The 21,659-nt window shown below is 45.5% G+C and overlaps 1 protein-coding gene across 6 annotated transcripts in view; it reads left to right on the top strand.

Moving 5' to 3' along the window:
• Positions 1-21,659, top strand: part of SLC22A18 (solute carrier family 22 member 18) — a 92,833-nt gene that overhangs the window by 7,546 nt on the left and 63,628 nt on the right. For 4 of the 6 annotated variants that reach the window (XM_054828095.1, XM_054828090.1, XM_054828094.1 and 1 more), the window contains 4 exons: positions 13,064-13,272; positions 14,661-14,758; positions 17,477-17,622; positions 18,372-18,504. In XM_054828095.1, the coding sequence (XP_054684070.1) occupies positions 13,064-13,272; positions 14,661-14,758; positions 17,477-17,622; positions 18,372-18,504 (586 nt within the window). Of the gene's footprint in view, positions 1-11,694; positions 12,895-12,941; positions 13,273-14,660; positions 14,759-17,476; positions 17,623-18,371; positions 18,505-21,659 lie in introns of those variants that run through there. The other 2 variants (XM_054828091.1, XM_054828092.1) reach the window with 2 other exon arrangements.

The following is a 21,659-nucleotide window of genomic DNA, read 5'->3' as shown; positions in this document are numbered from 1 at the left end:
GGCTGCCCTACCCACAATACGGTATGTATTCCTACAGAACCAGGAGTTAATTGTATGTGGATCCAGCAGGACACTATAAACATGCTTATGTCATGCAGAACAATTAGTGCTGTGACTCATTGCTGGGAGCTCAGCCTATGATACAAGCATTTGTATGTACCACCTGCAACAACAGCCAGCGCAAATCCCACTAGTGTTCGGCATCCCACGGATCCAAAGAGAAACCGAGTGCTATATCCCCTAACAGAGCAGAGGAGGTGGAAGACCATGGGTAACACTGGCTTAAAGGGTTTTTTAATGGTTTGCATTACATCCACTGACATAGCTATTCCTTAATGTGCCTGTTCTTGAGTTTTGGACAGAAGCTGAACGGACCTGCTACCCTGGGCTGTGATCAGAAATGTTGCTAAATACTCTGGTTACACGTGATTGTAATGTCCTTTGGTAGATGGTGGAGGCCAGGAGAAAGCTACGTTTTTTTCCTGCGCTGTGACCAGGTTGAGAAAGCATCGTGTCATTCTGTAGCCTTAAAAGTTACCCTTACCAGCCTTCTGCCACTTCCTGCAGAAACCATTGCTAAGACGAGTTTTGCAGTGCAGTGAGCTCCAGGTGCCTGACCCTCAGTTTCAAGTAGGGTGAGTTTTGGACTGAGTGAGGACAGGAGGATCAGACACGAAGAGATGCACTTGTACCTGACTCACAATTAAACTTTAATTTCATAAAGGTGCAATTAAAGACACCCCCTGTGCAGGCTAGCAGGTGTCTCACTGTCTCCCAGCAAGCACGCAGTCACACATGGAGGCATTTCAAAATGACATGGTACAAATTTTTCTAGTGTGAACCATGAACCACAAACATAGTCACAACTGAACAAGTCTGAAACAAATGTTTTCCCAACAGTAAAAGCAGAAGAGGAGCTGGATTAAAGACCTGAAGATTAAATCCTGGCAGCATAGAAATCAGAGGCAAAATTCCCGGTGAATTGGGGTCAGGGTTTCAGGCTAGAGCCAAGAAATCCAGATCTTGCAGCTCTTCTCAAAGTAAAAATGAGTCAGCTGGTCATCATTGGTATTCAAAGGGAAAATATAAACCAGGTGAAGTCATTTAAGCTGACAGTGGCCAAGTGGTAGTGAGTTTGCTATGGAAGGAAAGAAATATATCTGGAGGTGCTATGTTTATGGAGTCTCATTGCTTTCTAGATCAAATGCACTTGCTTTGCAGATGGGAGAATGGCTTGCTTTTTTTTTTTAACTGCCAGCCTGCACATTTAATTCAGAGCTTTTCCTTGTCATGCTCCACAATCACTAAGCATCATTAAGTCCTCGGCCCCTCTGCAGTCCCATGGCTTCAAGGTGGTTGTCGCTTCATCTGTGCAGAGATGGCTGAATTTGGTAAATGATTTAATTGCCGATTATGTTGGGTCTGGCTGAGATGGAGTTAACTTCTCTCATAGCAGCCCTCATAGTGCTGTGTATTGGTAGCTAGAAAGGTGTTGCTAACACACCAGGGGTTTGGCTACTGCTGAGCAGTGCTGGCGCAGCACCAAGGCGCGCTCTCCAACATTTCCTCCTGCTCCCCATCAGTAGGCGGGGGGTGGGCAAGATCTCATGAGGGAACATAGCCAGGACAGCTGGCCCAAACTGACCAAAAGGCTATTCCATACCGTATGATGTCTGCTCAGCAATAAAAAGCTGAGAGAAAGGAGGAGGAAGTGGAGTCATTCGTTATTTATGATGTTTGTCTTCTGGAGCAACCATGATGCGTGCTGAAGCCCAGCTTCCTGGGAAGTGGCCAGACTTCGCCTGCTGATGGGAAGTAGAGAATAAATATTTTGTTTTGTTTTCTTTTGCTTCTGTGCACAGCCTTTTGCTTTTGCTTTATTAAACTGCCTTTATCTTGACCCACGGGGTTTTTCCATTTTATTTTTCTCCCCTCCCTGTCCTGCTGAAGAGGGGACTGACAGAGCGGCTTGGTGGGCACCTGGTGTCCAGCCAAGGTCAACTCACCACACTGAGGCTCAGGAGAAGTACAATCCACCACCCCCCTGGCTGTGCTGGGCAATAAGTAAAAGAAATAAATCCTTATTGCTTTGTCTTGAAGGTAATGAGGAGAGAACCTGGGCAGAGCTGCTGAGTAGATTGGTGTTGGGTTTAATAGGAGTCTCCAGGACCCAGCCAATGTAGGAGGCCAGGGGGACTTTCTTCCTAGCACCCTCCTGGCAGTTTGACAGAGAAAATCCCACTGCTGTCTGGTAGGGCATTAGGAAAATGAGCTGGGATAGACCCCTTTTTCTAGCAACACTTTTCCTCTTTCTTTGTTTCAAATATCCTAATTATTTGCAAAATCCTCCAATCCAATTGCTGCTTTGGCAGGGTTGGTTTTCAACCAGTTTGGATAGAAAATTTGCAAGAATTGCTTGATTTCTGGAAAAGCCAGATGATGGATCCTGGTTTTAGTGCATGGTGACTTTGATGTAGGGAGTTGTGTGTTCCAGAAATGGAACACGTGAACCGGGCAGCAGAGCTCCAAGTGAGCTGCTCTTGGGTTATTTCCACCTTCTCCAGAGTGTGAAAAGATTAATGAATGCCAAATGGTACTGACAGTAGCAAGTCCAGTCCAAGACTATGCAGGCATTGCTGTTTTATGCCAGCCTTTTATTTGGCCTTAGGAATGGCCTAAAATTAGGCAGTAATATCAAAGTAAATGCCTCAAAAACAAATATTGCAACAGAAAACGTTTAGCACATCCTGGTCACACCCATCATCCAGCCCTCCCATGAGCAGCAGCCAGCTCTGGTTGGGGCTGGCAAACTTTTGTCCTTTGGCAAGTTTAGAAGCACTAATTCCCTCTCTGTGCTCTTTCCAGGGCATAAATACTCTTGCCGCTCCTTGCAGAAGGGTCTGGGTCTCTCCTTCTCTGGTGGCAAGTCCACGGCAAGTGCTCATACCTTTGCTCAATGACAAAGAGTCAGGGGGGTTGTGAGCCTGCAATCATCTTGAGGACAAGCTTTTAAAATTATTTAAATATATATATATATATATATATAAAAAAAGGCTCTTAGGAAAACTTCTGTGTGCCACTCATGTCCACTTTAAATTGTTCCTGATGCCAGAGTTGGATCCTAACAGTGTGCAAAGTTTGTTCTGATTCCTGACAGAGAGACAAATTTCGTTTGTGGCTCCTGGTGTTATTCCAAAATAATTCTGAAGAATTATTGTAAGCAATGAGCTTTCAAGAAAGCACTTTAAAGACACAATTGAGCAGGTTTGGGGGGGTTTTGTGTGTCAGACATAACTGCAACATGTTAGGAATGCATCCTCATCCTTTGCTCTGAACGAATGCCATGCCTATAGAGATTGAACCGGAAAGAAGAGAAGCAAATGGTAACATGCAGGTGCTGGCCTCTTAACAGCAAACTTTCAGATGTATTTGAAGTGGGACTTAATTGTATGATGGAGTAGATTGACTGAAGGGATGTCTTCTAAATTTTTCCATGTCTTATCTATCTGTCCATGCTAGACTTGTATTCAGTGTTCAGCATGAGTTTAACTGAATTACCTTGAAAATTTTCCCCAAACCTCTGTGAAGATTCCTGATATCCCACTCAAGAGCCATTAGTGGGTCCTCCCTCCTTAGTGCTAAGGATTCTGTGAGGAAATTCTCCCTCCAGCAAAGGATGGTTGATTTCTTTTTGTCAGGCAAATTCAAGCAGAGGGTAGATAGGAAGGCCAGGAGGAAGCAGTGAAGGGTCTCCAAAGCCATCTGGTAGTTTGAACAAAAAACCAGCAGTTTTGGGAACTGTCATCCCTCCTCTATTCCTAACTTAAATCAAGATTGTAATCATTCTCCCAAAGTAGACCTGGCTACAGCCTTTATCACCGATGCAGGGAATGCAGACCTGGCTGGCAGAGTGAATACTGCCAAGTGCTAGTGTCTTCTAGAGCTTTAAAAACTGTGTTTTTCCCAGGTGAGTTGGATGACAGGCAGGAGTACATGCTCTGCTCCGACTTGCAACTGTGTGAACTCAGGGGTTTGCTCCAACCATACAAATCCCATTCAAGACTTCAGCTGAAATCAAATGGTGTTTATTAGAGGGGAAAAATATAAAGCACTTGGGTGAGGCTTTGAAAGGCATTTAGAGTCCAGATATATCAAGAAATGTCTGGCCACCTTTGGGATTTCACCATCCCTGAGCTGCTGATAAATCCAGCTCTGCGTGACTATAGATACCTTTGTCCCACCTCTTCTGTCCAAGGGCAGCGAATATCTGCAACGTAGGGTTGTCTCCCACTCACATAGCAGATGGAGCCAGCTGGGCACGGGGGCAGCCGTCCCCTTCCCTCCAAATCCCACACAGGTCCCAAGTCCACATGGAGAAACTACCCAGCTGGAAGGCTCTAGAATGGAGCAAGGCTGGGAGGGTACATGCGTCTCCCCTGGCCCTGAGCAGACAAGGATTTGTCTGAGGATGCAGCACAGACCTTCCTCTGTGCAGGGAAGCTGTGGCTGGGATGTCCAAGGTTTTACAGACGCGTGCTTTGCCCTTCTCTAATTGCTTTACGCAGAAACATACATTAGCAGAAACACTGAATAGACATCCGTATTTTGTTTGTGCTGTATATAGCGCTGTCGCAAGGCTAACCGACAGAGAGATTCGTGTTACATTGTGTTGCTGGTGGTCTCCTGAATGCTCGAGAGTTATAAATCAGGCAATTGTTTGATTCTGACACAGGAAAATGTTTTGGTAAATGCAGGAGGCTCAAGACTAGCTGAAAATGTCTGGGGCTCCCATTGTGTGCAGAATGTAATGTGTGCAGAGGAAATCTGCAGCATTCCTATGGCAAACCACAACAAGAAGCTCCATACAGTCCCAATCAGTTACAATTCTCATAGAAATTATAATGGCTTAAATGTTATTTAAATGATAAACAGCTTTTGCATTCCAGACGTTGCTGTGATTCCAGAAGGTGGCTGTATAATACTGGATGAATGAAATATTGCATGTTACAGGCTAAGTGTGAGGCTTTATTTGTGTGTGTGTGTGTATCCGTTTTTGTCACATCTAGCGTATTCTTTGGCTATAAACCTTGCACTTCCAATGCACTGTGTGTATCTTGGAGCCCAGGGCTTCATCTGTTACCCAGCAGTGAGTTGTCTGAAGGTCGGTCACGCCAGCATGCCAGTAAGCTGAAGACACAACCACAGGGGCGGCAGAAGTATCCATCGCTTCTGGGCTGTCACCATCCCTTATTAGTGTGTGCAGTTTTGCCTGGACCCTGCTCAGCAGCAGATGATATGACCACTCGTTTAATCACAGTCTTGTAGATAGATGGCCATGTTGTGCTTGCTTGAAACAAGTGCAGCTTGAGAATTAGGAAGAAGAATGGCAAGTTTGGGGGGGTGTCATCCTTTGCCTAGGAGAGAGCTCACCCAACAGACCTGGGCTTTCACCATGGGAAGAGTAGTTTTCTTCTTGCCAATTCATTAATGTCTTATTACACTAGAGGCTGGTGGCACTTGCTGGCTTTTGATACCTTCACTTGAAGGTTAGAGGCTGCTCTCTGGGCAGCCCAGCAGCCATTCTTCACTGTGTGGCAGCAGCTCATTGAAACTTGAGGGGTTTCTGTTTGCCCGGGAGAGATTTTGGGGCAGAGGTGGGCCATGGCAGCACCTGGGAGATGACTCCAGAGGTGGTCCTCTGGCTGAGCTGGAATACATGCTAAGCAAGGTGCCGCTTGGTGTGCGCAGGCACGAGAAGCTCCTGCTCTGGCGAGGTCCTGCTGGAGCCGATGAGACTGGATGGGTACAAAGGACTGAGCTTTTTCTTCCTATTTGGTCATGTTATTCTTGGTGTAACTCTCCTGAATTCAGGCCACGGGATTTTTCCAAAACTCTTTTACAATTGACACAGTCTCTGCCCCATCTGCATATTTTGTTGTCAAATTCCAGCATTCAGAAATGTTCTCTTTTGGTTTAATTTTTCCAGAATATTAGAGAGGAGAAACTGCCCTGTGGTTAAACAACAGGACTGGTGTCCAAAGGATGACGGAGTCTGACTCCAGCCGCTTCCGCAGACTTCCTCTGTGATTTCAGACAAGTCATTAAACCTCTCTGTCTGTTAGGGTCCCATCTGCAAGACAAGGAGGATCTAATTCTTTTCCCTCATCCGAGTCTCAACTCTTTTGTGTTTGCAGGGCACCAAACAGGGCCTCGATATTAGTTAGAGCTTTAGGGCTTTACCATTAAAAAGTTAATAATAACCAGCCATATTTCAACTAAAATGTGATTTGCAGTTTAATATGCTAAGTAACAAAGACTTTACCAAAAGAATGAACAATAGCCTTTTCCATTTCACAAAATAATTTGCCAGGCAGAATAAGTGCACCAGCGTTTTTATAAAAACAAATTATAAATAATTGCTTTTTGCAATTTAATACACACATAGAAAGAGCCAAAAGAGTTCAGCAGCCACCGGGAATCTGATTTCATTGCTGATTTGGACTGTCTCCATAGTTTTTATGAAAATCCCTGAAGACTGTGCTATTTTGTAAACTAAACATGGCTTTTTTTGCTGGCCATGTGGAGTCTTTTTTCCATTCATTAGTGAGCTGCTTTTTTCGTGAACACAGTTAGACAAAGGAATAAATCAGTCAACAAACATGGGACATAATTTTGGCAATACTGGGCCGTCTATGCTTATTTGCTTAACTGTATAAATCTTTCACCAGACTACAAATGAGACCAGTTCCCTCAGCGTCGGGGCCAGGGGAAGAGAGGGATCGGGCCAGATCCTGTGGATTTGACGGCTCGCACCGACCATGGCTGGTGTTGAGCGGTTTCCCTCATTATGGCAATTCAGCATTCCTGCTATTGGGAAATCACTTTGGGATATTTCTTCCCTTTCCTCTCTCGTATTTCAGAGCATAAGAAACATCACCAGGACGATAGCTCCCTGTGTCTCCGTAAAGGGTTTTTTGTGTCTCTCCTTGCCCGAATATCTGCATGCCTCACTGGTTTTGGTGCAGTGGCCTCGCGATGATCCTGCAAGGAGAGGAAGGTATGCTCATAACTATTGACCTCGTACCTCACGTCCCTCCTGGCACGCCCCAGCACACAGTCCATAGAAATGCAGTTTCTCTTTGCAAGGAGAAATAAAAGCTTTGCTGGACCCAAGATGCAGCGATTCCCTCCCCGGCATTCCCAGCCAGCTCTCCTGCCTGCCATAGGTGTGGGTGCACACCCCCAAGGACACGGATTTGTGAGTGATCTGGGCTCCAGCACAATTTGATTCATCCCACTGTTTTTTCTGCGTAGCTGGAGAGACCTGCCAGTTCGCATTCACAGAGGATTTGAGGCCTGAGAGACGCCCTTCGTCGCTGGGCAGCACGTCTGCGCTTCTGTCCCTCTACAAGGCTCTTTTGAGGCTGTAAAGCTTGTTTTGACCCCCTGCAGATAGGTGAATCCCACCCAGAGTACCTTGTGTTGCTACAGCTTCCTCTGTGAAAAAAAATACAAGTTGAGAGAAGGATTCAGGATTTATTTCCCCACAATTTATCATTTTTCAACCAACACTTCCAACTGCTGGTATTGCTGTGGGTGGATTTCCCCTCCCTAAGCACTTTGAGCTGGCCTTGCTTTTCATTTCCAGCGATTTAAGAAAGATTTCTGCTCAAGTAACATAAACAGTAAGTCTTTACAATTTTAAAGATGTTCTCAGGTTTCCCACTCTGTTTTTCCAGAGATCACCAGATAAATAGGCCTCAGGAAAGATATACCAGGGAAGGCAACTATAAATACTCCAAAAATGTTGAGAATAAGTGTCAAGACTTAATGCATAGCTAATGGCCTAATCTGCAGTTTCATCACAAGATGTTTATCTCCTTGCTTGCTTTCACCATAGTCTCCCTGGAATATCTGTCCATTTAAAGTTAATTTATCCTATCCAAGAAAATTCATTTCCTATTCATAATCTATTCCTCCCCAGTTTTTAAATTAATCTTTATTTTTTTAAAGATGGTTTGTCAGTGACCGAGTGCTACCCATGGTGTAGTCTATAATTGAGCCAGAAGGTGCCTTTGGATAAAAATGCAATGCCAGTCTACGCCATCTGTGATTAATGGTGTGCTATCACTACAGGTATAGATGAACTGGCCTCTAGCTGGATGGCTACAAATGCAATGTTCAGCAGGATGTAGCTGGGAACAGAGTTAATTTCCATCATACTTTGTCTCCTGCACACATTTTCAGACAGGCTTCTTGCTCACCGGTGTTCAGCATGGGGAGGAGGATCTGCCTGGTATTGGTCACACTAGCTGTTTTTCCATTGGTGTTCGTACTGCCATGTATAGCCCCTAGATTGACTGTTTCGTGGGGTGACATTTAAAAAATCAGGTGCTGAAAGTCAGGAAAGTCCAAGTTCCTGTGCAGAAGAGCTTGCAGGAGGACACCAAGATGATTTGGGGCTCGCCAAAATCTTGGCCAAGTTTGGAGCATACAGTTCATCCCTGTGTCTTTGGGACCAGGGCAGCATGGATATGTCTTGGCTCATGGCTTGTAAAGGTGGCTTAAAACTGCTACCCTCTTCCCTTTGTCCTGTCTGTACCAAAGTGCAGAGATGGGGAGATAAGTGCAGGGCACTTTCTTACTTGCAGTGTGATCCAGGATGCTAAGGGGCAGGCTTGGGCACTGAGCCATCAAGAGGCACCCAGTGATGTACAGGAACTGAGTCTGGTGATCATAGCTCATTACCCGTGGTCACCTCCACACCAGGCACCGAGTTTAGGTCCCCGCTTCTTAGAACTGTGTCTTTTGCCCCAGAGGCTGAAAATTAAACTCCATCTTTTTTTTTTTTTTTTTTAAACTCCATTTCCCTCGTCAATGCCAGTAAAAAGAATTTAAATCTGAGTGACAGCATGTGGCTGGTTAGCTGTCTGCACTGCATGCCCCAGGCAGGACGAGGCTCATATCTGGTGGAGAGTGGCTGCATCTGCAAGTCATTGCTTCCCTCAGTCGCCTTGCTGGGATCTGTTTTCAGTTGCTGCTAAGACAAACTCAGCAGTCAAAATATTGACGCTTTTCAAGTCCAAGTCAGCAACGTTTCCCGTAAGCAGTGTTTTACATTGCATTTGCATGAGTTGCTTTTTCAGTTGTCTCGAAACCTCTGTAGACAGAGTTCTGTCATTAATTTTACTCTTCTATTCAATGCTGGTAATTTGTACATTGTGCCTGTCCAGTGCAAACCAGGGAGTTTTATGTGACAATGTTGGTGCTGTGCTGCAGGACATCCAAAATGCAGGAAAAATCCATTGTTTTGCACTGACATGAACCAAATGTTTAGCACCGATTCTCTCCTAAATTGGGATACATGCTGGGTAACCTTCCTTCTCCAGTAACAAATATGACTTCTAAAGAGTTGGGTCTGTCTGAATGCTTGTATCAGTGTAGGAAAGTCATTCTTTTTAACTTTTTCACTCATGCTCTGGTTGAGTTTGTGAGAGGTTGTTTCTATGCAGGCTCCAGTGATATGGTACCCGCCCCTGGTGAAACATTAAACCTTTGGTCTTCCCCCTCCTTCACCAGGAGGTAGAGCCTGGCAGCCCTCGCCAAATCCCAGGGCTCTGCGGTGACACGTGTTGAATAAAAAGGTGTGCCCAGAGATCTTACAGTTCCCTCTCCCTGGGCTTGGTTGGAAACCTAGGACCTTTGACAACCACTCCAGAACCAAGCCAGCAAACATCTGTGTGTGTCCCTGTATTGATGTGTCTGTGTCAGGCTTCACAGTGAGTCAAGCCTCCATTTCTGAACAGAGGTGTTACTAAATTAGAGGGACTGACTGACATGGTCAATGACAGAGCCTCAGGCTCAAGGGTCTGCATGAAATGTGAGAGCTGGATCAACCAAAACCTCAAGATTTTCAAGAAGTTGATAGCAGTGACAGTTTGCCCCAAGCCTGGGGTAGAATCTGCATCAATGCCAGCTGGACACCGACTGTATGCATAGTAACCCTAGTATGAGGACCATGGGTGATGGTGATGTTGTATAAGCCAATGCTGCACATTCATCAGGAATAAGACAAACCACGTAACGGGCCATTTGAGGAGGACCATGGCCAGGACGTCCAGGGAAGTTGTTATAGCTTGTATCAGAAATGGTATGGCCAGCAGGACCACAGAAGTGATCGTCCCCCTGTACTTGGCACTGGTGAGGCTGCACCTCAAATACTGTGTTCAGTTTTGATCCCCTCACTACAAGAAGGACATTGAGGTGCTGGAGTGTGTCCAAAGAGCAATGAAGCTGGTGAAGGGTCTAGAGCACAAGTCTGATGAAGAGCAGCTGAGGGAACTGGGGTTGTTTAGCCTGGAGAAAAGGAAGCTGAGGGGAGACCTTATTGTTCTCTACAACTACCTGAAAGGAGGTTGTAGTGAGGTGGGTGTTGGTGTCTTTTCCCAGGTAACAAGTGATAGAACAAGAGGAAATGGCCTCAAGTTGTGCCAGGGGAGGTTTAGATTGGAAATTAGGAAAAATTCTTCACTGAAAGGGTTATCAAGCACTGGAACAGGCTGCCCAGGGAAGTGATTGAGTCACCTTTCCTGGAGGTATTTAAAAACCATGTAGATGTGGCGCTTAGGGACATGTTTTAGGGGTGGACTTAGCAGTGCTAGGTTAAAGGTTGGACTCAATGATCTTAAAGGTCTTTTCCAACCAAAATTATTCTATTTCACTCAGCTTGGTGCTGATCGCGCTGACCCAGTATTGGACCTCCCAGTTCAAGAGGGTTGTGGACAAACTGGAGTGGAGTCAGGGGAGGGCTACCAAGAAGGTCAGTGGTTTAGAGTACATCATCTTCGAAAGAGGTGGAGGGAATTGGGCTTGTTCAGCCTGGCAAAGAGGAGGCTGGGGTTATCTAACAGCACCTGCAGCCGCTTGAAGGGCGGCTCCAGAGATGATGCAGCGAGACTCTTCTCGGTAGCAGCAGCTGATGCTATGAGGGACAACAGCCACAAGCCGCAGCTTGGGAAATTCAGATCAGACGTTAGAAAAAAATTCTTTCCCAGATACTCAGGGAGGTGGCAAATTTCTTTCCTTGGAGATTTTCAAACTGTTCAACATCTTTGTCGGCGACATGGACAGTGGGATCGAGTGCACCCTCAGCAAGTTTGCCGACGACACCAAGCTGTGTGGTGTGGTCGACATGCTGGAGGGAAGGGATGCCATCCAGAGGGACCTTGACAGGTTGGAGAGGTGGGCCCGTGTGAACTGCATGAAGTTCAACAAGGCCAAGTGCAAGGTCCTGCACATGGGTTGGCACAATCCCAAGCGCAGCTATAGGCTGGGCGAGGAATGGATTGAAAGCAGCCCTGAGGAGAAGGACTTGGGGGTATTGATTGATGAGAAGCTCAACATGAGCTGGCAGTGTGCGCTTGCAGCCCAGAAAGCCAACCGTGTCCTGGGCTGCATCAAAAGATGTGTGACCAGCAGGTCGAAGGAGGTGATCCTGCCCCTCTACTCAGCTCTGGTGAGACCCCACCTGGAGTACTGTGTCCAGCTCTGGGGGCCCCAGTACAGGAGAGACATGGAGCTGTTGGAGCGAGTCCAGAGGAGGCCACGAAGCTGATCAGAGGGATGGAGCACCTCTCCTATGAGGACAGGCTGAGAGAGTTGGGATTGTTCAGCCTGGAGAAAAGGTGGCTCTGGGGAGATCTAATTGGGGCTTACCAGTACCTGAAGGGGGCCTACAGGAAAGCTGGTGAGGGACTGTTTATCAGGGAGTGTAGTGACAGGACAAGGGGTAATGGGTTCAAGCTGAAGGAGGGTCGATTTAGATGAGATGTTAGAAAGAAATTCTTTACTGTTAAGAATGGTGAGGTACTGGAACAGGCTGCCCAGAGAGGTTGTGGAGGCCCCATCCCTGGAAGTGTTTAAGGCCAGGTTGGATGAGGCTTTGGGCAATGTGGTCTAGTGGAGGGTGTCCCTGCCCGCAGCAGGGGGGTTGGAACTAGATGATCTTTAAGGTCCCTTCCAACCCAAAGCATTCTATGATTCTAAAAAGCCACAGCTGAGCTGATGTGTGCAAGCAGGAGAGGTCTCCTGAGGCCCCTTCCTACCAAAACTCCTGTGATTCTACAAAAATGGGGCATTGGGTTCTCTGCTTTCTTTTCCTCTTTAAAATAAAGATAATGCTCAACCAGACTTCCAGGGTTCAACAAGTAAGAAAACAAGCAAATAACCCCCCAAGCAAAAAAGCAAGCAGACAAACAAATAAAACCCTAAGTAAGCAAGCAAGCAAACAAAACCCCCAAATGACAAATGAGTCTTCTTTATTTAATTCTCCAGCTTGCAGTCAGCCTCATGATTTGTGGGGATTTAATATTGGGGTTTTTTAATGTTTTTGGCATTGGCCGGTAATTTGTAGTCTGAGTGGAGTTACATGTGAACATTTGCTGGCTCAGTCTCTATAAATTTGCAGCACCTGGTGCAGTAGAGAAAATGGCTCAGCTAGAGGTGTTGATAAGGGCAACTCTAGTTGCATGTAAGACCTATGCTTGGTTCAGAATCTGTATAAATCTACTACAAGAAGCATGAGGACTTGGAAATAGCTGTTCTGCTGTAAGCTTCATTTGAAGCCTCCAAAAAGAAAAAGTGCCTGTCATGAAGGATTAAAAGTCATCTCTTCCAAGCCACCAGAGGCAATAAAGGTGAAAGAAAGGAAACAGTTAAAGAGTTGAAGAGTTTGTCACGTGCTCTTGTTTGGGGCAATGTCTGCTTTCACCCTGCTGGGATTCTCAAGCCGGTCTTTGCTGTGATGGTCCTTGATGCAATAAGCCCACCTGGGACAAGGCTGAAGAACAAGATCTGTGGTTTGATTTGATGTGTGATTACCTTTAATCCTGCCTGGTGAGTAAGCAAAGGGGAGGGGGGGAAAAAAAAAGGAAAGGAAAAAAAAATTCCTGGCATGCTGACTCAACACCTTTCACACCGTAAGCTTTGAACTGTAAACACGGCTTCTGCACCTTACCTATGCTCCATGTTCCCAGCTAGAAAGCACCTTTGTGTCACTTTTCAGCCTGGCAGCCTGCAGTAAATCACTCCATGAGTGCTATGAATACAAAAGCCAGCTCTGGAGTTGAGGAAGGAGCCTCAGGAATGAGGAGCAAGACCCTGGATGAGAGCAGCCACTCAGGAGAGGTCAAGAGAGGACAAGTGATCCTTGTTGCCTACCTGATTGCTACCCTAGATCTGACCTTCCTGTTCATGCAGATGGGAGTCATGCCTGTGAGTATGGATTGTTCTGCTTCACAGCACAGTTTGTCTTCAATGCCAGGCTGTGTGGTTTTCCAGCAAAGTTAGAAGAAAGTTTCTAGCAGGAAAGAGAGAGGAAAGCATATTCCTATCTGGCAGGCAAGCTGTGACTGTGTTCAGGGTATGCCCAGGCATTAAAAGCTGTTTTATTATTTTATTGCAGTGGCACCTAGAGCTCTTTCCTGGTCTGATAGCCCTGGGTGAAGCTGATGTAGTTTCTGTCCTCTCACTTTCAGTGGGAGCTGGGATAAGCAAGTGACCCAACAAGCAGGCAGCAGAAATTGGAGGTTCCAGATCAGAAGTGGGTTTTCTGAGGGTGTAATAAGCCAGCCATGAGTGGGAATCATTGCTTCTCACCTACTGGACTCTTTTGTCTGTTTTCCTGCTCTTGTGAGCTCCTGGATCTATGATACGCCTGTCCATCCCTGTCTCTGGTGAGCTCATGCCTTCTGGGAGATCTCCCTTCTAGTTTTGTGCCTCCAGAGCTGAACTGCTCCCTCCTCCTGGGACTAAACCAGCCTCGCGGTGCCCTGAGCCTGTAGGCTGAGACACGGTTTATTCATGGGAGATGGGTGTAATCTCCAATCGGTTACAGGGAGTTTGGGGACCTGGGTGCAGAGCATGCACTGGGGAAGCAGGCAAGGTTGGGGCACCTCCACCACCTTCTGAGAGCTGAACTTGGCTGAGCATTTCAAACTTAGCAGATCGCACAAAACAAAAACGTGAATCAGAAATAGCTGTCATTTGAGCATACCATTTTTAAATTAAAAAACCCAAAGGATTGTGGCTCTTCAAGGTATATATCTGGGTTTTTTCTTTTTTCTTTTTTTTTGGTGTGCATGTTTTTTGCAAGCTCAAAAGGTGGGTGTACCATCCAGATTAGAAGTAAAGGCAACATTTTGCCTGTATTGTGCTTGCTTTGATTCTGGCTTGCTTGATTAAACAGCAGTTGTCTCCTGGGTAGTGCTCAGGTTGCCCCAGGTGTGGGGTCAGGAAGGCTACTTAAAATCTACATCACTGTCCTTAGCAGCACATGAATAGCACAGAGCCTGCCTTAAGCTCAGCTTTGTTAGACTGCAAAGGTAAAGGGCAGTTGAGATTTATTACCTGCTGCAAAACTGATGGTTTTGATCACATCCCCCGATCTTCATTAGTGAATGGTATGGGACAGAGGCTTTTGGCCTTTATTAAGAAGGGTATGTCTGACCTAATGAAGATTTCATCTGTAGGTATGGGGACCTGAAGGAAGTGCTTGTTTGGCGCTGTAGTCCTCACCATGCAGACATTAAGCTCTTTATTCAGAAATATAGCATACTTCATTTCCCCTGACCTGCTGAGGTTTTTTTTTTTTTCTTTTGTAGTACTTGGCAAAGAGCCTAGGTTTGGATTCAGTGGGGTTTGGCTACCTCCAGACAACCTTTGGTGTCCTCCAGCTCATGGGAGGTCCCATTTTCGGAAGGTAAGTGAGAACAATTCTCATGACCCTTTTCATGGCTGAAAAAGGCCAGGCGTTTTCATACTTTAATAAAAAACCGTTTAGTTCTGGTTTGTGGTCCCATTGAAATGTTTGAAGATTTCATAAATGGGCAAGGGGAAAATAAATACTATAATTAGAAATACCGCAACATAGAAGCAGCCTTTATATTAACTTAGCTATGTTTTAATGACACGCAATTAAGCGTAACAATATACTGGGAACAGGCTTAAACCATCAGAGTCCTCAGAGCCCAGGTCCTAATGGCTTAATCCTGCAAATGGTTTATAGCCATGTGTAACCTTAGAAATCTCTTGTGACTGGGAAACCTAAAAAAAGAGGCTATTTATTGATGGTAAGTAGAGCTGTCAATGAAAATAATTGAGGGTTGTGTTATTTATACAGCTGAATCTCACTGTATCTACATCAGTGTTTAATACAAAGCTAGACTTGCATGAATCTTTAAGAACTGATGTGTCTATAAGCCTCATCTATCAAAATAAGAGAAGAGTGGAAAAGACTCAGGTTTTCCGCCTCTCTACCCCATGGGATCCACACTCCTGTTCCTAATGAAATGTAAACGGCCCAAAAAAATTCGAATGGTGGGGGAATGCATTCCCAAAAAGCAGAAAAAAATTTGAAAGATCAGTGTAATCCAGTGACAGGAAACTAAAAGGAGGCTGAGAAAATCTAGCTTTTCTTCTTAGTCCTGCTACTGATCAACAAAGTAATAAATGGACACGGAGCTGGTATGTGCCTCGGTTTTCCCGCATGGGATTTCACGTTCTGGTTGATGTAGATTGTGAGCTCTGCAGGATCCTCTGGTACGTGGAGTGTAGTGCTTCAGGGATCTGATCTCTAAAAACCCTTGGACACTACCGTAATGCACACTTTAAAAATGATAACAGTAGCATTAAATTCTCCAGTGCAGCTTGGAAGAAAATGCGTTCCTAAGAATAGAGATGGTGCAAAGAGCCCAATGTGAATGCTTTTTCTATTAATATGCAAACATATAGTCATATTTTGTTTCTGGATCTGGTGCCACCTGAAATCTGGTTTTCCTCTGTGCATGTCATTCACTGATGGCCAGAAGAGATGCTGGAGGGAAGAAAAGCAGCATACCAGAATCCATTTGGGTCTGGACTCCCGCTGGTGTAGATGGGACAGAAGGTGTATGTTGCCAGATTGGAGCCAAAATTTGCAACGTAGGTTTGAGATAAAAAGGATTTTCCTAGATGTGAGGCTGCTCTGACCTCAGTGTAAAGGTAGATAAAGAGAAAATGGGAAGGAGGGGGATAAGAGAAAGAAAAATGTGTAGCCTGGGTCAGTTTTCCTTGTTCTTCTTGCTTCATGCTCCTAAACAGTCATGAGAAGATGAAGTACTGAATTTATTCTTAAGTAACAAAAAAAAAAAGCCATGGACTATGTAGTGAATCATGGTCTATAGGTTACAAACAGCTAATATAACCTTCCCTGGCTTTCATGTGAACAGTGAAATTTTGTCCCGTACCTCTTCCTCAACACAAAGCACTTAATTACTTATGCTTAGCTTTGTTTGCAGACCAGTCTTGGCATTTTTGGAGGGGTTGTTTCTTTTGGTGTAAGCACAACTAATTGCTATGCAAGGTAATGTTCATCTGCTAACTGTAATATGCAACTTCAATAAAATGAAGCAAGGAGGAATTGGAGTGAAAAACACCGTCTGAGGTCTGGTTTAGGGTCATCTTGGTCCCAGTTGCTCATAACCCTTTCTGTGGTTCTCTTGGACTTCGTACAACTTAGCTTTTTAAAGTATCTTGGAGTTGAATAAAACCTGAACCAAAACCTGATCTGGCTATTTTGTTTTTTTTCCTCAAATGGAAGAAAATTTGAGTCAGTATTGTGAAGTCTTTATTGAACCTAAATAGAAAACTACCTATTTATTTTATTTAAGTGATGCTGAATGAGAAATGTTGCTTTGAACATCCTCTGGAAAGAAACTGGAATAACTTCAATTGCCATTGAACCTGAACTAAAACATTAGCTAGCCTGATTCCCTGGTGTGAACTAACTTTGAGTCACAAAATAAAATTTGAGGATACTATGTGCTATCAAGTGATAATATTGAAAGAGTTATTGAGCTGAGCTGCTGTAACTGCCTCTGCCTGTGGCTCCTCTTTACCAGCTCTGAGATAACCCACATTTATTCTTTGAAATGCCAAGGGAGGAGAACTTAAGGAAGCACACGTTACTTTGTGCTTACAAGGGGTCTGGAAATGGGCTGAGCAGTGGCAACAGCCAGCACGTTCCCGTTGCACCAAAGTGTCTGTGTGTGCCTTCCCAGGTGGGCAGCTGGTGCTTCAGCACTGGTCCTTGCACTGGTCCTCCAGGCAAGGCTTCTGGTTTTGGGGGGCTTTTTGGTGGTGTTGGTGGTTTTGTTGTTTGGGGTTTTTTGTTGTTGTTGGGCTTTTTAAGGCAAAGTTTTGTACTGCTGGTAGTCAGCAATGAAGAGAGTTTGTCTGGTGCTCAGACCCAGTGGGCTGAGCTTCTCTGAATAGCTAGTCCTCTTTTGGAAACTGAGTGCCTCTGAGAATCTGATCAGTGCTTCCCGTGGCAGATAAATGAGTGTGAGGTGGCTGCGCAACTCTGTCCACCTGGGTGCATCATGCTTGCAATGACCTGCATGGTCCCACTTCTGACAACCTTGTACCATTTCTGTACCAGGTTTGCAGATCAGTTTGGCACCCGAGCCGCCTTAATTCTCTCCTGTGCATCTGGAAGTGCCTTCTTCCTGCTCATGTCCATTTCCACCAGCATCCCCATCCTCTTCCTCTCCAGACTGCCAGCAGTGTTCATGCACGGGCTACCGGGTAAGGTCGGTCGGGGCTGAATGACTTTCCAAATTGCTTTTACTGCTTATTCATCTCTTCTTGCTCACATTGCTGGAAGTCAACAGGCTCAACAGCATGAAGGAAGGCAGGAGGCACATTTGATGGTTAGGGGTGAAATGGTGAGAATGTGAAGCAGCAGGTGTACTGGTTATGGAAAGCAGGGCTGGTAGCTTGTAGTCCTAGTTCCGTTCTCCTGTATGATCTTGAGCAAATTGCTTGGACTTCACCATTCAAATGTGGGTCATGAATACTTGCTGGCAGCAGTGCTATCCCAAACTCCTCAGCTTCCTTCATGTAACCAGGGTGTTTTATAGGAGAGCTTTTCCCCTTCTCCTGGTAAAATGAGCATATTAGTCAAAATGAAACGTGCTTACAAAAATACCTTCCATTATTCACCAAGCAGTTCTGCTTTAGTTGGCCTTTCCAAGATGTTTCTAGTAAAAACCATACGACAACCTTTAGCAACCAGAGGTCCATGTAACTCATGCAAGAGGACTCAAGTTGACAGGGTGTTAAGTCTCTTGCCACTTGTGAAGTGGTTTGTTTGAGTGCTTTGTTTCCTGTGACTGACAGGCTGAACCAGTTCTGCTCAGCGGTGTGCACAACCATTTTCCCCCTGGGTTGCAAGGACTGTTTTGCGGCCAGCACTGTTTCTGTGACCTAAAAACCTTATACCCACTGCTCAGACCCTGTGACAAGTTTCTTTCAAGGTATTTGTTTCCCTGCAGGTGCTCAGAAGGTTATTACAGATATGACTACTCCTTCACAACGTGCTGATGCTTTGGGGAAGCTGGGTCTGTGCTTTGGAATAGGCATCATCATTGGCTCTGCCCTGGGAGGTGTCCTCTCCACCAAATTTGGGTGAGTGGTCCACTTGTTGAGTGTTGGCCTTGTTGCAACCATTGAGGGAGCTGCTAGGGGGTATTTTGCTTCCCCATCAGCTTTTGATGATATCTTACTGCTGGTGGCAGTAGGGGATCGTACCAGAACTCAAAATTTTGCTTTCCATATTGCTACAAAGAACTGTTTTAAGGGGACCTTGTTGAAAAGTTCATTTTTTGTCTACTTAAATTAATTTGAAAACAAGTTGAAAGGAGAAATGCAGTTGGTCTGTCTCATGGTTGTCTTCTCTTTGGAGCTGAGTGTGCTCGAAAAGCAGCACATATTGCATCACTTGCTTTTAAGAAACAGCATTGAACAAGTGAGAAATGGAAATTGGAAGCAGTGTGAAACTCATGGGGAAATTGGTGTGCTTGGAGGATGCTCAATATAGAGCAAGACCTTGGGAAAGGGGAAAGCAAGCTTGGGACAGTGGTGGACAAGAGTGAGGAGATCTAGCCCTGTCACAGCAAGATGAGGCACATGCCTGCTGCTTCCCTGTTTGCTTTCCACGACCTGGCACGTGGTAGCAGTCTGCCACCTTCTCTTGTGTGCTGCAATAGGAAAGAAATGTCTGATTTTACGGTTTTTATGGTCTCTGTTCTCTATTAGTAAAGGAAGCTTAAAAGGTGTGGTGTGTCGGAGAACTTTGCAGGCAGGGAAGTGCACATCGCTGTAATCTTCCTGGAAGGTTCCCCAGCATTTCTCGGGGGGGGGAGGGGCGGGGAGGCGGGGAAAACCCTTGTGAACTTTTGGGCGTTTATTTTGCTCTATTACTTTTATTATGGACGTTTGTTTCTGCAGATTCAGGTTAGCATGGAAATAACTTTTTTCAACCTTTGCGAGCGTTATAGCTGCCCTACAGCCTAGGGCAGAGGTTAAAGATCATTAGGGGAAGCTCTGGTTTTCAGGAACTGGGCTGGTCCTGGAAGGGATGAGTGTCGCTGGCAAGCGTCAGTGTTCGCTAGGTGTCACCGTCGGCCTGCCTGCAGCTGCCTTCGCCGTCACAGCGACCCAGGGCTGCCTCACGTCGTTTGTCCAGCAACGCTATCTCATTAACAATCAATTGTCATGAACTTCAAGCAGCTGAGTCAAATATCATTGATTTTTTTCTTTTCCATTATCCTTTTCCTAGTGCCATAAGCACTGCAGACTGTCCATGGTGCTATGTCATCTGGGTGTTTCGCATAGGGCACACTCAGTTATGGTGTTGGCATTGTGCATTGGTCTCCGAACCCTGTTGTGCGTCCACGGGTGTTTGGGTGCTGCAGTGATGCTACTTGGTGTCTCAAATCTTTGCAAAGGTTAATTGAGTAGAAGACTTTAACCTTGCTGCCTTAGGGAGCAGCCCCTGAAAACTGTTTGTTGCCTGTACGTTGGCAGTGTTGGGCCAAATTAATTGCTGCAGACAATCTCAGGGGTTTTCTTCCTCTCGCTTGAAACCTGAAAAGGTTTTCCTTAATTCTTTTGTTGTTGGTGCCTGTCCTGTGTTGGTCGGTTGACACAAGGCTGGCTAGGAGGACTCATTTTGTAGTTGTTACATGGTTACATAAAGTGAAAATTAGGGATGTACATAATATTAACTAATTCAGGATTTTAAAGTATTTATAGATGTTAACGGTTGAGTGGGGTTTTAATAAGTATTATTTTTAATCAAATACAGTGATTGTATCTCTTCTGTGTGTTAACTGTCTGAAAGTTAAAGGTTAGTTCTCAGCTTAATCTTTGGTTATATGCCCATATTTAAACATCAACATTCAAATAGCATCGTTATCTAGCAAAAATTTATGGGGTTTCACTTTCCAGCATGTGCATCGGTTGCTGGTTTGTAGGAAAATCAACAGTGGGAGAGAATCGCCTGTTTCAGTTAGAGACACTTGAATGCAGCCCAGGTTTTGGATGTCAGGGCTTGGTGCTGTCAGACAGCAGGATGCTTCCAGATTCCCTAGGTTGCTGCTTATTTTGAAAGCTTCTGGCCCTTACCTCTTGTGCCTGCAACAACACTGAGAAAAGTGAATGTTGCCCATAGTTATGGGAAAGAAAGCAGCCTGCACCTGAAAAACTACGTAGCTTTTGACTTTCCCATCGCAGGGAGTTGTTTCCCTTGCATCCGGCGGAGGGCAGCTTCGGCTCGCAGTTCGTGTGCGGCTGCTGGCGCATCACACCGCGGTGCTTTGGGGGCTGCTCTTGTGTCCCGTAGCAGGACTGGGGAAAGCAGCCTGTCTGCTGGCAGCATTTGGCTTTCTCCCCGAGGATCCGTGTGTCCCCTTGGAAGGATGGTAGGAATTCCCATCAATGAGGGACAAACCCCGGTGTGCTGGCAGGACCCTTCTGACCACCCTGACATGCAAAGAGTTAATTTGATTTTTATAAATAGCAGATCCAAGCTGAAGGACTGTACGAGGAGGCCACTCTGGGCATTCAGTAGCCACCTTTGCCACAGCTAAATCCCAATTTTGCTCTGACACCGTGCTTAGCTCCTTCGCCAGATTTCTGTGCAAAGACTAGAGGAGCAATCTACTGATTTTTAGTGTTTTGACTGATATTGGTGGTAAGCAGGAATTCAGCCCTGCGAGAAGATGAAGACAGCTCTGTGCCACGAAACAGCCCCTGGAGCATCCCCAGCACCTTTGGCTGTGTCTGCAGCTGTGACCTGGAGGGGAAAGGAGTGGGTGTCACATTATGGACGTACTCAGGGCTCCTTGGCCCTGTTGCCGTATCCTACAGATTGGCTGTTAATCATCCCTCCTGGTTTCCCACATGTGTACAGGAAGGCTCCAGCTGTACTTGGAGCTCTGTAATCACTTACATTTTTTTTCAGAGAAGAATGACCCAATCTCCTTCCTTTGAAAATAAACATTTCTGCCATGTCATGGAAGAGCAAAGCTGGAGATTTCTGTCCACTCTGCAATCTTTGTTCCCCCTCACCACAAAGCTGGCCAGCATTCCCCGTCTGTTGTTGACAGCATTATTCATATGTTAGCAGTGGTTTGTATACAAGAGAGGGGGAAGAAATCAGTCTCAGTTCTTCAGCTGATGTAATTTTGGTATTATTCCACTGTATTGTATTTACCATTGATGTACTTGACCTAAAGAGCTGGTCTGTTGTTGTTTTCATTGTTGGAATAATATTTGTC

The sequence above is a fragment of the Grus americana genome, chromosome 5 (genome assembly GCF_028858705.1).
Source record: "Grus americana isolate bGruAme1 chromosome 5, bGruAme1.mat, whole genome shotgun sequence".
Taxonomy (NCBI): domain Eukaryota; kingdom Metazoa; phylum Chordata; class Aves; order Gruiformes; family Gruidae; genus Grus; species Grus americana.
This window is presented reverse-complemented; position numbering and strand designations above follow the sequence as displayed.